The 17,976-nt window shown below is 36.2% G+C and overlaps 2 protein-coding genes across 2 annotated transcripts in view; one reads left to right on the top strand and one right to left on the bottom strand.

Moving 5' to 3' along the window:
• The window catches only part of LOC113234419 (zinc finger protein 836-like), a 36,565-nt gene extending 20,084 nt beyond the window's left edge, over positions 1–16,481 (bottom strand). Inside the window, exons 1-2 of the mRNA XM_026469729.1 lie at positions 16,395–16,481; positions 15,988–16,078 (exon numbers count right to left, since the gene is read on the bottom strand). The gene's annotated coding sequence lies outside the window, so the exon portion shown is untranslated. The remainder of the gene's footprint in view (positions 1–15,987; positions 16,079–16,394) is intronic.
• The window catches only part of LOC113234418, a 27,175-nt gene continuing 9,446 nt past the window's right edge, over positions 248–17,976 (top strand). Inside the window, exon 1 of the mRNA XM_026469728.1 lies at positions 248–314. Coding sequence (XP_026325513.1) covers positions 248–314 — 67 coding nt within the window. The remainder of the gene's footprint in view (positions 315–17,976) is intronic.

Raw genomic sequence — 17,976 nt, 5'->3', positions numbered from 1 at the left:
CCCAGTTAGTACCTTTACAGCTACCAGTCCTGGCGAGAGATGTCGCTTTAATCCACTTGAAGCAAATCGGGAAAGCAAAAAAGCTTGAAATGTGGATACCTCATGAATTGAATGAATCAAACCAGCAAACACGCGTCGACTGCTGCGTTACATTGCTTACCCGACACAATAATGAAGGGATTTTAAATCGGATCATTACCTGTGATGAAAAGTGGATCCTGTACGATAATCGGAAGCGCTTGTCGCAATGGCTGAACCCTGGAGAACCAGCCAAATCCTGCCCCAAGCGAAGATTGATTCAGAAAAAGTTACTTGTGAGTGTTTGGTCGCCTAGTGCCGGTGTCGTTCACTACAGCTTCTAAAATCTGGCCAAACGATTACGGCAGATATCTATTGTCAGCAACTGCAAACCATGATGGAAGAACTAGCTGCTAAACAGCCGAGTCTGGTCAATCGCTCTAGGCCACTGCACAACACACAACGCTAGACCACACACTGCACAACAGACGGCCGCTAAACTAGAGGAGCTGCAACTGGAATGTCTGCACACCATACTCCACATCCATCCATACTCTCCGGATGTTGTTCCATTAGATTACCATTTTTTCCAAAATTTGGATAACTTCTTACAAGGAAAAAAATTCAACTCCGATGTGGCAGTCCAAACCGCCTTCAGAGAGTGTATTGATTCTCGCCCCCATGGTTTTTTTAGTAAAGGGATCAATGAACTGCCTATGAGATGGCAAAAGTGCATAGATAACAATGGTGCATTTTGATTAATTAAATATATTTTACAAAAAAAAATTACTTTATATTCCTTCCATACCAAACGCAAATTTCATAAGTAAGGACCTAATATTACGCTTTTAAAAATGTTGTGAGATTGGTTCCGTGGCTCTTCTTAAGAGTTCGATCTTTGTATTAATAATTATAACAAACAATAAACTTAATAACAATTATTAAAGCGACATCTCTGGTCAGGTGCTGGTAGCTGTAAAGGTACCTGGCTGGGCGAAGAAATAGATCACAGATGGCGCTACGGCAAAGACAGTAGTTAAAAACCTAAAAAAAGACCTGCAACAAGCACGTACGAAAAATTTGTAGGATGCGCTGGTTCGTTCCGTGTGCCTTAGTTGGCACAGCGCCTGAATACACTAGTTCGTGTCCCACCGGATCGAAGGATTTTTTTTCTAAACTAGATCGGACGATCTTCGTATTAATAATTGCTACTATTGTAGGTATGTAAGTAGACAGCTACGCAAAAACCACTGGACAGTCACAAAAGCGTATAAGTACGTCTTTCTATACAGGGTGTCCCGGAATGCGACGTCAAGCCGGTACGGGGTGATAGGCCAGAAGGCCTACTCGCAAAATATACAACCGCAGCTGCGTACGAAATCAAAACGATCCGTGAGCTGTCCGCAGTCCGTTAGCCACAACGCTTTCGTTTTGGGCTTCGGATCCCATAGACAATAACGGACCGATAACGCGAATGGTGAAATAGGTTCTTTTATATGCTTATACAAAAATTGGCTTTAGTGTTGGACCATAATCTATCGAAAAGTCATTATCGACTTGGAAACGTTTAATTAAAATCAATATTCTATTTGGGAATATTTTATTTCTTATGGGAATATCCGGGAACGTCATTTGAGAATTTATTATTTTGCATTTATAAATGCCCAAATAGTATAAAAAGTGAATTTGTGCAGGAAAAAATATAATTTGAGAGTATATTAAAAAAGCGAAAATTTTATAATATTAATCTGATTATCGCTATGCATTTCCAACCTCAAGATTGATATTAGAAAGAAAATTTTCAAAGGTTTTCAAATAGTGTGAGCTTTTTGTATTTATGCATTGGTACAGAATTATAATAACAATAATAACATTTATTTCACAGATTGATAGGTACAATTTTATGTTTACCGCGGTCCCCACACTAGGCAAGCCTGTATCGCGGGGTCCCAGACATCTGATTTACATAGAAAACATTTATTATTATTAATATCAGTGAGCGGTTTAAGTAAGTCTTTAACACTTCAATTTATTTTGGAAATAAATAAAAGTTACGTACATAATAGTAGTAATATTATCGACAATAATTAAATCAATAATACTGTTATCATATGTTTATTTGCTTAAAACATGGTTTAACAGAATATGTATAAATAAATTAAAAAGATGTTTCGAGAGACAGTGTTAGTACAAACATGTTCGGAATGTATTAAATAGCATGCAAATGTCTAATTGTATACAATGTCAATTGACTACTATTGGTCCAGCGCCTTCGATTTGTACAGAAAAACAGACACCTCTCCGAAGTGAGACAAGTGGTCACGAGCGACTGCGAGTTGCGATAAGCCACGCAAAACGAGCTCTATACACTATACACATTGGCGCTCGCCTTCACTCGGTCAGCTAGGAATATGACACCGAACGATGGCAAGGCAAGGCAAAATACGTTGATAATTAGCGTTCTCTCGGCAACGTTGGCCAACATGTCACTGTGTTGTTGGCTTTAGAAAAAAGTAATTTTTAGTAGTTAGAGATGTCAGTGGGACAAAATCGGAAACGGGTGGATAATTTTATTTTCAGGAACTAAGAATGCCTAGTAAATGAGTCTTGTTTAATCTAAATTAACTATAAAATTATGTATCGACAAACCTAATGATGGAATTGTATTATCATATAATCTAGTTACATTCAAATTTCTGTTAAATTTTGACTCTTCAAAATGCAAGCGAACAAATGAAGATGGTCTTTTATCCTATATTTATATTCGGTAGTCATAGATTTACAACTATCCTTTCTTTCTTGTTTCATTTGTAGGTTAAATTGAAATAATAAATTGAATAATAATAAAATAATAAAAATCTCGTTATGGATTGTTTTAATAACAGACTATCGATAATATGTATGCTTACAAGAACAACACTATCACAATATAATCGTTAACAACAATCATCAAAATATTCAAACAAACAGGCTATCTAGAGTCACCAAAGCAAAATCTGGCAAGATTTATGGATAAACAACTTAAATAAGTCTAATTACATGTGATATTTGGGCTATTGTGTGATTTATAGCCAGAAAAATAACACATGCCTGTGCAATTTAACATTCGGTTGGTTTTCGCTTTTGATATTGTTCACATCACTTAATGGTGCAGCGACTCATTTTTATTAATACATAATTGTTCTCACTGTCAATATTTTTGTCCATTTTATTACAATTCATGCGAATAATTCAATAAAACACTTGGTAAAACATTTGTTTTGATATTTGATGTACTTCCCTTTGACAACGGTATCATGTACTGCGAAATGGACACAGTTGACATTTAAGATGACGTAACGTATTTTCGATTCCCGTGTTTCGCACAGACCAATGTAATGCTATCTCTTTAGGCTTACGACAGCACGCAGTAGTTAAACAAAGACAATAACATGTTTATGTTTTCAACGTCGAAATGCATTATATCGACGCCGTGTCGACGCCGGAAAGAGATCTTGTCGTATCTCGAAAAATAGAAATTTACACCAAGGCCGAAAAACTATTTCAAAAAATTATCTCTGTTTAATTTGAATTAGTAGAAAGTCAATCACAAAGCCAAATCACATCCTAAGGGCGCGTGATTACGCTAAGAAAATCGCCGGGTCTATGCAAGAATTCGTGTCGTTTCTACACACGAACTGTGTACACAGCCTCGGCGCCGGACAAGAAAAAAATCTTGTCTACCCCCGACTCGACGCGCTCTGCTGCTATTGCATAGGGCGCATTGTCAGTAAACGAATGTTTATGCGCGTGGACTGATTTTGCAAAGTACCACTGTTGCACCATTAATTTCATTGCAACTAATAAAATGCATTATTTATTTATAAGTTTAGTAGAGGAACGACCCGTATTGTGAAACAAAACCTTAGAGATTTATAAAGATAAACGACGTACTTTTGAGGCGTGGAGAGAAATATTTATTATTCTATACATATAATTTGCAATCACATTTATTTTTTATTAGTAGTCAACATATTTCTTCACACAGTCGGTAGTAAAACGACACCTACCCGAAAGCATTCGTATCGTGTACATACTCATCATTTTCTTGTCTGCAACAGACACGAAATATTTTCGTGGCTAGATCCGACAAAATTCTTGTAGTGTACAAGGCCATTCTCATCTTTTCTGTTGCAGACACGACGAATTTCTTGTGTACACGCGCCGTAAGACACCAATACAACAGGTTTTTTTTTTTATAACTGCTGTTTTTTAAGAAAAGCCTTGTTTCTTTTTACTGTACCTGTTTATTCGTTGGTCGTGTTCAATTTTTACGTTGATAAAATTACTGTGCAGAACTGTCAAAATGTTTCAATATGAGCAGTGATTTTTGCGGCCATGTCTGGCACTGTGATATTCTTTTGTTGGGTGAGATGCGCGCGGCGCATCAAAAATATGACATCATTGAGCTCGCCATGATTGTTATTGTGACACAATTTTAAAATGGCGGTTTTATCACTCGAATTCGACAGCTAAATGTGGATATAATAGGTTTGTGGCGGCTTTAGACGCCGCCTATTATCACCGGCTGGCTGTGGCAGTCTCTATGGACGAAAGTCACCAAGGAGAGTATCACGCTTGCCGAAAATGTTTGACAGTTTTTAGTTACGTTAATTGTCATGTCAGCGATTGCAAATTGTTTGCCCAGTTTGATAAAAAGCTATTAGTAAAAACCACGAAACATTATAATTATATCGCCATTCACGAAGTTCACGAGGCCGTTTTATTGTTCGTTACGAGAGCGATAAATTCCCCCAAAGGTTTATCGCAGCGGCATGCTACATCCACTGGTGGTTGTCTAACAACAAAATAGACAAAAATTTATCTTTTTTTTAATTAGTTCATCAAGTTTACCCAGAACACCGAGGCCAAAACCAATTTAGATTTTTTCCAAATTGGTTTTCTACCTGGAATCGAATTCGAGACCAAGGACTACGGAATTCACTCCGCAGCACTACTCAGAACACCTAGTCCAAAATCACTGCAGAAAAGTTCATTTCCCAAATTGGTTCTATCGGGAATCGAATCCAGGACCAAGAGCTACGAAGTTTGCTCCGCGGTACTACCCAGAACACTTTGTTTTTATGATAGCCTAGTCAACATTTAACGATAAGTACAAAAATCCGATAAGTACGAAAAAGAATCCACGAAATAACAATACGATATGTATATTTTAAGTTGAAACACTATAAGGTGGGACGTTGCTGAGGCTCTAGTGATGCGCTCAAAACGATACACAAACGAAAGACGGACGCAGTCACGTACTACGTAACGTAGTGATGTAGTCTACGTCACTGCGTCCGCAACGAAGCTCATAATACGTAGTTCGTTGGTTGCTCGTACCCCGAAGGACTTTCGGATCAACGATGGCCGTGCTTCGTTGGCCATAGGCAACGTCGGCACGGCTAACGTGAATGTAGAATACCAGTAGAATGAATGAAAAAATAGGGTCCTTTAAGATGGACATACTGTAAAAATCAAATTATGTTATAAAATGAACATTTCACAACAAATATGTTAATTTTATGTAAAATACTATTATTGTAACTTACAATATGCTATTACCAATATCTTTGTAATATAAAATTTATTCTAAGTGGCTAATTAAACATTTTGAATTCAAAGCCATCGTCAAAATGACTACGTGTCACTGCCATAAAGCATTTGTTTAAAAATAGTATCTGTCGTCGTGAAAAATGACGACGAGATTTTGAAAATACAAATCTTCAATTTCTAAAAATGTAGATAATATACATAATCTGACTAATATATATTAAAAATATTGTGTAATAAAGTTGAAAGTTCACGCCATTGCTGACCAAATTGAAATGCTCCGAGAGTTCATGCAGAAGCATCAATATTTTGACGTAGTTTTCTGCAACAAGATCTGAAGGGAAATTAGTTAATCACCATATTATTTACGGGCTAGCAGGCTCCACCAAGACTAGCTCCAGCAAGTGCTAGCAGAAGGTATGTTTTTAGGTTTTGTATCTTTGTTCTTATTCATAATTTCTAGAAAGTGACGCTCATCAATCTATGCTTAATCTATGTATCTGGGTATAGCCTCTAGGGCCTATCTTCTTTAAGCTATAAAAATGTGTTTTGCTGGTTTTCATTACGCATACGCACGAGCATATATTAATAATAAAATGTATTATTTTGAGTTAATGTTTGCTTTTATCACGTTTTCAATAAGGTAAAGCGGCATGGCAGCGGAAGGGAGGAACTTGCTCCAGGCAGCTGTACTTAACTTGATAGCAGTGCAGCATTAAGTTGTTTTATAATTATTAAAATAAAAAGTTTATTGTGTTCACTCGTTTATTCATTTCCAATCGTTACATCAAGTGCAAATTTTATATTTTACATAGGTATGAGTCTTAAGTATATGATTGAATACACAACTTCCAAACACAAGTTGCTCTACAATACTAGAAATTATTTCAGGCCATTCAATCTCTTGATGGCGTCACTCGCAATTTCGTACGTCTCAATTCCGGTACATATTGAACGCAACTTAATATGTTGAGTTGTGTTGCCCATGTATAGAAAATACAAGGGCAATTCACGGTGTGTTACTTCCATCAACGCACTACATTATTACGGGGCCATCTTTGTTCATATATTGACCTCACAGACATAGCAAAGTTTGTCTGTAAAAAAATTTTTTTTTAATGAAGAATAAGAATACATTTATTAATAACTAGGGTAAAACCGGGTTAGATTTCCCACTTTTTGAAAGGGCCTCTTAATTTAAAAATTATTGGTTTACCATGAATAATTCCTATGGATATAACTAGTTTAATCTTTTATATTACATTAAGACTTGATTTTATTGACCTAACATTTACTGATTTTGAAGAAATTGACTTTTTGCAAACCTATTTTTTTGAGGATAGATGCCTACATGTATGGATAGACGCCACACGATGAAAATACTAAGAAAGATAGATGCTCTTTAGATTAAAATAGTAAAATTCATAATAAAATGTTTTATTTGTAATCTTTAATATATTGTGTATACATCTATAACAATAAATATATACGTATTTAAAGTTACTACCTACTTCACATCGTATTTCTGTAGCTATCAAAGCATTCCGTACAAAAATGTTCGCTGTTTGTAATATGACTAATTTGTCTTTAAACTACTTTTACTTACTTTTAAACTATTATCATTTATTTGTCTTTTTTACTAAAATAATGTATTTTATTATTTTCTTTTCCTAACTTTCTTGTCTTTTCCTATACTGCGAAAAATCGAAGTGACTATCCTGTTCGATATGGATAGATGCCTTTTTATTATTTAACCAAGCTATATTCAAAAGAGCGATTACTGACACCTAGGTGCGCAGTTAATGCACCAGTGTATAGTTATAATAAAAATAAAACGGAATTTATTATAACTTACAAAGTTATGCAATAGTAAATACTTGCGTCTGAAATTTTGAACCGATGTCGTGTTCGTCGCGGAGATAAGCGCATGCATAAGCTAAACGCGTCTATTCCACACGAAGCCCCGCAGGAACTTTAATGAGTGGTGTCTATACTCCTTATTTAAACTAATAATTTTTTGTTGCGATTTGGGGAAGTTAGGTTTTTGAAAACGAGGCACCTATCCCACTGCGGCATCTATCCCGGTTTCACCCTATAGGTAATAACATAAGGTCTTAAAATATAACATTGGTTTGCGCTCTATAGTCTACCAGTTAAGGTGTACAATATTATTTAAATGTCACAGAATAAAATTAAATTACATACATAATATGAGAAAAAAATATATTAATAAACGTGTCACATCGCTAGTCACCAAATTTGTTACTGTCGTCCAAAAACTCTTGTACACTATAATAAAGTTTTAAGAGCATTTTTAAATTTTATGTGCTCTAATCTTTTAAATTCATTCGGAATGCTTTTGCATATTTTTACCGACATCACATAAAAGCTTTTGTGGTTAAATGCTGAGGTATGATTGCCCGAGTAAACCATTCTTTGCCCATGTCTTAAACTTCTATGGTTCCTTTTATCTGCGATTTCAAAATATGACGGATATTTCTGGACAAATACAGCAACTTCCTTAATGTACAGGCATGGTAGGCAAGGTAGGATTATGCACTTGTCGAAAAATGGCTTACACGAATCCATTTGAGACCCACCGCAGATGATACGTACACAGCGTTTTTGTATCTTAAATACCTGCATAAACTCTACTGAGTTTCCCAAAAAAATTATACAGTAATTTATATATAGACTGCACAGAACCAAAATAAGCTGTTAAGGCCGCATCCACAGACGCATTCTGTACTAATTTTCTCAATGGGTACATAAACCGTGACAAATTGTTACACAAGTTCTCAACATGGCCTTTCCAGTTGCAATTGCTGTCAAGGATAAGACCCAAAAATTTTGTGTGTTTAACTTGTTCTATATTAACAAGATTAAACGAGATGTTTAACTCTATCAGCAGTCTTTTAGACGAGTGAAATTGCATGATGTTAGTTTTTGTTAGGTTTATACTGAGACCATTTCCATTCATCCATCCTATGATGTCACTTATAGTTTTATTAATGTCACGTTCGTATTGCTCTTTGTCTTCACACTTTATAACAGCAGTGCTATCGTCTGCAAATAATACCATTTGTTTACTAATATATCTTGGAAGATCATTTATGTAAAACAGAAAGAGAAGCTACCTTGGGGGATGCCTCTATTATTCTTCCTGTAGGCGGATCTTCTACTTTCGTTTCTTAAGTTTCTATTACTTTGTGTACGACACAATCTAAGACATGCTTACGAATGAACATAATGTGCAATCTGACAAACAAACCATATTTGCAGATCGAGAAATAACTTTTCTTGGTGGTGGTGGGTCAATAAACCTAGAATATTTTTGAACACCATGCGTGTTACATCTTCAAAAAGATTATACAAAATTCTCGCAGCGAGCCGGTAATCGCTTACAACTTTGCCATTAGTAAGCGATACCAAGAAACTGCGATTCCTTTGACGTCGTCTCTCTACTTCATCTTCACGTATTTCTTGTCCTAGCGCCTCCACAACTAACAGTATTCACTATTTTTTTACACAAACGATGTACAAACGATACCCTCGAGGTACCGTTGGTTTTATGTCAGTTCTAAGATGAAAATAATGTCAAAATACGACACGAAAGCAACTACTTGTGTCAAATTACGATCTTCGACTCGTCGTTACTTCCGTGTCCGATACGAAGCACGGATACACGTTGTCAAAATCCTGTCAAAATGGCTTTTCGTAGTAGCTTTATCAACATCCGATATCGGACACCCATATAAATCACGCGTTTCATTCCGCAATCGTTCCGCAATCGGGCACTTAACGCGTTTCAGAGTAAGAAATTATTAAAACGAAGGACGTACGCAGCTACGTGTATCGGATTTTACTTTTGGGAGTAGACCCCCAGGTCCTAACCGTTATCAGAAAAATCCAAAAAAAATCTATGTCATGTATTTTAAAAATTATGACCATTTGGAAAAAAAATCGAAAAATATACACCCTGAGACGCATTTTCACTTCCCGTTTCTACAAATTTCCACTTTATTTTCATTTTTTTTTATTTTGTAACCCTGAGTAATGCTCCTGTAGCTAGTAGTCTAAAATTTTGACCCAACTGCTCTAATTTTGAAAGAAAATGACACATTATTCCCATATCAAAAGAAAAATTGAATTTTTCGTTCAATTTCAACTGACTCTACCGAAAAAAAAATGTACTACACTGGTTGGGCAAGTAGCTTTAAAAGTTGGCACATTTTAAGAGGATTCCAAAATGGTATGACACTTGCTACGTTATTTCTTAGATTATGGTCAAATTTTTATTTTTGTGAACGAAACCGGGTTTCAACTATTTTTATTTCTTAATTTAAAATGATTTAGTGTACCCAATCCTTCCCTCGGAACGGTAACTATGACATAATTCTAGTATGAGAGAGACGGAGAGAGCTATTCTACGAAGAGTGAGTGAGATAGAGCGTTACGCAACTAATTTAAATTAATGGCATCATTATTTTTTGCTTTGAGCTTAGGATAGTTCCATTTAATAAAAAATCTATTTAAGTAAAATTATGATTTTATTGAAATTACATCAAATGTTCAAACTGCCTTCCTTCAGCTGCAATACAAGCCCGACACCTTTTTAGAAAAGATCGGGTTATCAGACGGGCGAATCTTCCATTATTTACGAATTCTCCTGCTTCTGCTATTCTTGCTCGTAGCTCCGCCAAGTCTTCTATTGGTTTTTGATACACTTTTTCTTTCACTGGACGCCCTGGAGTCGCTGCGACACAGGAGGTAGTGCTCCACCAGACGGCTGAGGTTCCTGGGGATATTATGGTACCTCAGCGCCTCCCTGATAACGGCGAAGGGGAGAGTGCCGAAGGCGTTGGCTATGTCTAACGACACAGCCACCACGCCTTCCCCCTCGTCGTTACCCTCCTCCACGATGTGTCGTTGAAATTGAACGAAAAATTCAATTTCTCTTTTGATATGGGAATAATGTGTCATTTTCTTTCAAAATTAGAGCAGTTGGGTCAAAATTTTAGACTACTAACTACAGGAGCATTACTCAGGGTTACAAAATAAAAAAAAAATGAAAATAAAGTGGAAATTTGTAGAAACGGGAAGTGAAAATGCGTCCCAGGGTGTATATTTTTCGATTTTTTTTCCAAATGGTCATAATTTTTAAAATACATGACATAGATTTTTTTTTGGATTTTTCTGATAACGGTTATGACCTGGCCTATCACCCCGTACCGGCTTGACGTCGCATCCCGGGACACCCTGTATACTTACTGCTTAATGACTGAATAAAAACTCTAGCTTGGATGATACTATCATGAAAAATATGGGAAATGGCTGTAGTATCAAGGAAATATGTAATAGCTTTGCATGTACTTACGTACAAAACAAATTAAACATACAGTCGAATTGAGAACCTCCTCCTTTTTTTGAAGTCGGTTAAAAACAAACGGAATCACATTATCCTGGTAACTCAGACCCATTTCTATTCTCCCTTCTATGTTTATAAACTTCTATGGTTATAAACTCGGTGAGTCCAAATAACATTTCTTAAAGCTCTTAGCTAATAAGAAGTTGCGTAGAGAGCGTAAGGGAACGTAAATTATGACATGTTATTTAATAGTACATTATGATACAAGTGTGCTAAGTTGGTCATTACACACGAGGCGTTATTACTCGCGCGAGCCGCAGGCGAGCGCGATAAGAAAGCCAAGAGTGTAATGATCAAAGCACACGTGTTTCATACGACGTTTTTCAACACATTTGCGAGGAAAATGAAACAAACTTGAGTAAAATGGAAATGAAAAATAGCTTTATTTGGCATTAATTAAAAGTTTCATATGCAGCCATGCACTTTTCTCTGGATTTCGAAGGTAATAAACTGTCACTTGCGTTTTGTGCCTCTGTGAGGATTTCGGGCGGTGTTAAATCCATCAAAATGTTTTCTTCCGTGCTTGAGCAGGACATTTTAAACACCTAGGTAATTATCTAACACACAGCGTATATAAATGTTTCGAACGTATCAATGGAAATTGGCGCGCAGAGTTATTTTTTCTGCGCCTGGCGCCGCGGCGCGGATATGCGCGCGCAGGTGCTTCGGCAATAATGAGACTTAGGTGAAATTCCTAAACAGCCAATGCGAAATAATATAAATATGTCCTTATTTCACTCAAATTCGTGTAAAATATTATCCAAAATAAGTAATTTTATTCAATTAAAGTTTTATAGGTGTATATTGTGTATGTTTTTCTATATTTATCACATCAAATAAGAAATATAAATTTATTAATAAAAATATTATTTGTAAGGTAAGACTACACAACCGTATTAAACAGAAATAAAAAAAAAACTGTGACCCTGTTTGTTTGGGATTACTGTCATTGTAATTTGAATCTTATAATATGTAGGTTAGAGCTGTTTTTTTAATAGACCAAGTTAATTTCAAAGACATAACCCGGATAATTTAAGAATGCATAGTTTTAATACATAGGCCTTGTTGTGAGATACATCTTAATCCGGTTAAGCCTATACTTATTACACACACGTTTTGTAATATAATTACAAACGCGTGTTCAATAGCTAGGTTTATGAGCCTAAAAGCGATACAATAAGAAGCCCGTTACGAGCAAATGTGTTGAAAAATATATTACATAATTCCTGTTGAAAAAAAAATGTTTGCTCTCTCAAATATTACAAGATTAGCGAGTTCTTAGGTTTTCGCGACTGTTACACATAGGAAATGAAACTATTTTTCCGGATTTAATTCGCGTATATTTGTTTTTTCAAATCCAAGTTTCGAGCCCTTTACATGGTCACGGTTGACTATGGTCAAAAAGAATTTAAAAAAACAAATATACGCGATTTAAATCCGGAAAAATAGTTTCATTTCCTATTATACAAATGTTCAATTCATGAATATAAAGTGCCACGAAGTTATAATTATCCAACAACACAAGCAACGATGGGCAGCTATGAAACTTTTAAAACAATTAACGTTTTCCTTTATTTTTTTTCCATCCTCTAAGTTCTATGTCAATAGAAAAATCTTGTCCTATTATGTACGTTTACGACATTGGCATTAAAATTTAATTACAATTAAAATCAATTCAATTGAAATCAATTGCGACTGTCGCAATTGATTTCAATTGAATTGATTTATTAATCTGATTGTATTTCTGATTGAAATTTAATTGATTAACGCCCAACAGTGTACTAGTGACGCAATGTCATACAAACAGTTGTCTAAAATGTGGGACCATATTGCAAATTTAAAGACTAGCTTTGAAACTGATTGAAATTTCAAAGAAAAATATAATTGTCTCTTTTTTCTAATGTAAACTTATTATGTCAAAATGACTGTATGATATCATTGGCATGGACAGTGAATTGGTTTTGAGGTTATAGTACGAATATGACAGGCTATCCAATTTACAGGCTTAAATAGGATTGCTCTATGAGCTCATGGTAGGCCCACTGGACTTGCATTTAAATTTGTGCATGATTTGTCTATCAGATTCCTATGTAAATTACCGAATTTCGCTAAAAGTGTCGGTTACGTTAGTTATGACAAGGAAGGTAGAGTGCAGCCCTAGGTGAACTCTTTCACAAGGAGCACCATCTACTGCTGCTATATTAGTTGTCAATATTGTTCGTAAGAGTGGTTACACAGGGAGAGTTTTAGCAGCGATGCGTTCGTGAAATGCGCGATGACATCGCTACACCGATATCGTATTATATCTCATGTTAAATAATTATATACGAAAAAACTATATAGGTTCACGCCCTACATTTTTATACAATTTAGTAGCAGAAGCGCTCCCTGTGAAAGAGTTCATCTAGGGTAGTACTGTCATCTTACCTGTTGCTACCGCCAGTAATGTCAGCATTACTGTGTTCCGGTTTCGAAGGGTAAGTAAGGGTGCTGGTGAAATTACTGGCACATGGGACTTGGCAACTTATGTCTCAGGGTGACGGGCGGGGCGCAGGCAACTGCGCAGTGCCAAGTGCCCCTCAGATTTTTGCCATTTAAAGCTCTGAGTGGCACTGCAACTATTATGAATAGGCGTGTAGTTTACCTTCAGGCGCACGATTTGTTCGTACCGTCACTTAATATTATTTTTAAAAATGCACATTATTTTATTAATTGTAAATTTAAAAGAGAAATTAAAACATACATTAAATAAATTAGTTAATGAATTTAACTCGTGCATCGCTGCTAAACGTCACCGTGTGTGTGTAGCCGCTCTAAAAGAGAAACTTGCCTGTGTTTATCGTTACGACGTTGTGCGTAATTTTTTTCCGCGTATTATTTAAATGTATTTTTACGGTCATGGTGACAATGGGACCTGAGTAATATTTAGCCCATCAAGCAATTGTTGTTGAAAACAATCTTCGCTTATTGTTTTTAATCTTCTACAGCCACCATATCTAATACTATTTGTCACGCTTGGGCATCTCAAACATTCGCCGCATTCCCTTACTACGTGAAACAAAATATTGTTGTAAAGTTTTGGGGTTGAGTACACACGATGTGAAAATTTAACACGTAAGTAGTTTCTAAATTTGTAATGTGACTTTTCAATTAAAACAGTTATTTGTTATAATAATAATAAGCATTTATTTCGGACCTGAATCCATATATAATTAGTAACAGACTTATAAACTATGTTAGTAATTTACATTGTTTACTTTATTACATGACATTTACTTATGTACATATTTACGAGTACTTTTGTTTTACAGCCCACTTAGAGGGCACTACATGCAACGAGTTGAGACGTTCATTGAAAGGACCAGCAACTCTATTTGCTACTGTAGTTAGGAGGCTGTTGGTGCTGGCGCGCACCCGCTGCATTGGGGAGGCTTGTCGCTTTCTTTTGTTTGTTGGTTGTTGTTTAACGCGAGTGCTTGTATTGAAAACTGTATTTCCAAGGCACGAGAGAGATATTCGGTATTCGGCCGAATACTAAGACTATTCGGCCGAATACCTAATATTAAATAATGAAAAAAAGCTCGTATTACCTATTCAAAATGTATCATGTAAATATTTTAATCACAAATTATTGCTTTAATACCATTGACTTACAATTATATGGACGTCGGGTCCGCGCTAAAAAGTGTCCGAACTTATAGGGCGTTAAAATCGTATACAGAGCGTCATTCACGCTGTAGTCTTCGTTTGTTCGACTGACAGCGAAGCAAGCAAAATTAGACAGTACTGCGATGACATTACAATTTAAATTCAACGTTTTAGCTTTTTCATATTCCTTTACATGTCACTACGTTTAAATAGGTTGACTTGGAACATTTTTTTCGTGGTTTTTGTATTAGACCCGTCGTCCGTTTATTTGTAAGTCAATGTTTAATACTTAAAACCAATCAGTGGCAGGTTGTGATGAATGAAAACAATTTGTTCAGCTTTGGCTGGTTCAATTCCTGCTTCTGAAAATAGCCTCAACTATAAACACTACTGCCATGAGGCGATAGATAAATCTTAGCAAATTTTGACAGCATTGGCTACTGCATTTATTTGTAAGGCTCTGCCGTCCGATTGAGCCGAACAGTTTTCAAATAAAAATAAATCTCATCTTTTTGCAAATTATCTGCAGCGACTTCTTCAAAAAAAAAAAGTGCAGAAACTGTTGTGTATTGATTCTATCATTTTTTACAGAAACACCCCACCCCCGTTACCTCCGCACGCAGGGCGATTAGACAGGTCGTAACAGGGGCCTTACCATGAACTCTTATTATAGTTCAGTATAGGTACATAACGACAAAAAAGCGAGATGGTGATATACATTTCATGTAGCGCTGTCTCCCTACGATTCATTTTAGATCCTAAACAGAATCGTAATAAGTGTTCATGGTAAGGCCCCAGGTCACGTGTGAAATATAACAGATCTTACGCCGAACATTCGGCAGCCGAATATTCAGCCAAATCACTATTCGTGGCATCTCTATAATATAGCCCGTGAGGTTGGTAGTATTATACAAATAACCCTGTATAGTTAGATTAAATATTGATTGTGTTTCATTATTTTATTTACTCGTAGAAAAAGTACGGTATGCAATCATCACAAGACATAATTAGGTCAAAATATCTCGTATCTATTATATACTTAAACACGGTACTCGGCCTTAGGAACCCTCATTAGGCAACCCTCATCATTAATTACATAAAATACTATTTAATGTAAGTATAAGATGTTTAAAATGAATACAACCTAACTATAAATATCGGATCATGAATAAACATTGACGGTTTGCGGCACCATTGTTCCTTTGAAATAAACATAAAGAATAGCTTGTTATTAACGCCCATCTTTCTATAAAGGCACTAAGCGTATTTGCGTCAGTTTGTGTAAACAAGAAAATATTCACCTTTAGACATTTCTAGATGTTTCAATTTGTATAAAAACATTTGAACAGTTGTCGATTGACTTTTTCCATTCAGACATTGCGTGAAGTGGCACTGAAATGAAAACTTTAATTATTTTAATGTTTTTGGTGAGTTTAACTTTAGATTTATTGTCCTAGGTTAGGTTAGCTAGTTAGGTCACAAGCACAACTGACTGAAAATTAGTTTAATGCCATACGGTATTTTGCTTTGAATTTTCGTACTGCAGAAATGTGCAGGCAATTTACAATCTGGGCTTGGGCCCACTGCGGGGAGTATCTTTGAGAGATAAGTGACTGACTACATCTAATTTCGTTTGTAAAAAAATGAATTCTGAGATAAAGCCAGCGTCCCTGCCGTTCGACCCAAGCAAAATGAACCTTATTAGTACCCGAAAAATTTCAATTCGAGCTCCACTGTTAAACAAGCGGGTCTTCAGACAATGTGGAACCTTGTCTGTTTTAAGGATGACATCTAACTTGCCAAACGCAGCCCATCTAAGTCGGTAACTGAAATTAAAAAAATAATAAGTTCCATAATTAATGTTAACGTGCAGAAACAAATAGTACTCTATAATAAAGCCGAATGTTATAATTATTAATATAATCGAATCTTGGAGGATGGAAAAATAAAGGAAATCGAATACAAACAAAAATTCCATCAATCTGACAGCCTGCGTCTGTAATGTTAATCTATCTGTTTCGATCTGTAGTTCAGTTAATAATCCAAAGTATCAAAGATTTACAAGCCTTATTTGCCACGTCACAAGCCCGTAATATTTAGCACTTACAGCATTGTTTCCCAAAGTGGTCTCCAGTGGGCGCTGAAGTGAAAAGAAATATTTGCTTTTTTTATAACATCAAGACGGGACGAACAAGTCGCGCGTCTGATGGTAAGCTACACGCCTGTCCATAACAGTTACAGTGCCACTCAGAGCTTTCAATTGCAAAGATGGAGGGGCTCTACCACTACGCCCGTCACCCTGAGACATAAGTTGACAAGTCCCATGTGCCTATAATTTCACCAGCACCCTTACCCTTCAAAACCGGAACACAGATTATGCTGACATTACTGCTTGGCGGCAGAAATGGGTAAGTAATAATAAAGTGTAGTTTATAACAGATAATTCAGTTTTTTTTTTCAAATGCGGTGCAGGCCCTGGACAAAATCAACGCCCCAATTGCTTCCGAGGCCCCTACGACTCTGCAGCTCCCACTGGGGACCAGTAGAAATCACTCTGGGAAACTATGATTTAGCATGTAGATTACTGTTGTTTTTTCTGTTCTTCCAGGTTGGCGTAGCTGTTTGCATGCCCACAGGTGACGTTCTGTTTTTTATATAACCATACAGTTACCATAGAATAAACGCCGACGAAGCACGTCTTTGGTGCGCCGGATGCGGGCCAGTCCCAACAACAGTCCTACGCTCGATAGCAGATAGGCTCGACTGATCGTAAATGAGGCACTGTTGTGAATTGCATGTTTCCAACAGTGTCTGTTGCGTATAATTTTGTACCCCACTAATATTAGTGTTAAGTGGTTTGTATCATCGAGCCGTCTCAATGGGAAGATTTGGCAACAATGCGCCCGGAATAGCGGGGGATCGCGAAGAGCCAAGTCCACGAGCATACCCCGGACACTCCACACAACGGTCGAAAGTTATTTACCTACTACTACTACTACTACAAATAGCAAGGCGGAAGCTACCACGATACGCACACATTTGCGCGTGAAGTGGCAGGGTTATACATCAATTTCTCGTACTATGTTACGTGGTTAGAGCGTCAACATAGCGAAAATTCTAACGCCAATGTGTTATCTAAAATTCTATTAATAGAATAATAATAATTACTTTACATTACATGTTCATTAAGTATAAATACTTATAAAGTATAAAAATTATATTATTATATCGATATAAATTTATATCGATATAATAATATAATTTTTTCTATTACGTCACTAACTAGAATA

Source organism: Hyposmocoma kahamanoa, unplaced genomic scaffold (assembly GCF_003589595.1).
Source record: "Hyposmocoma kahamanoa isolate Upper Pololo Valley unplaced genomic scaffold, ASM358959v1 84, whole genome shotgun sequence".
In the NCBI taxonomy this organism is placed as follows: domain Eukaryota; kingdom Metazoa; phylum Arthropoda; class Insecta; order Lepidoptera; family Cosmopterigidae; genus Hyposmocoma; species Hyposmocoma kahamanoa.
The sequence above is the reverse complement of the archived record's forward strand: the minus strand, read 5'-3'. Positions and strand labels throughout refer to the sequence as shown.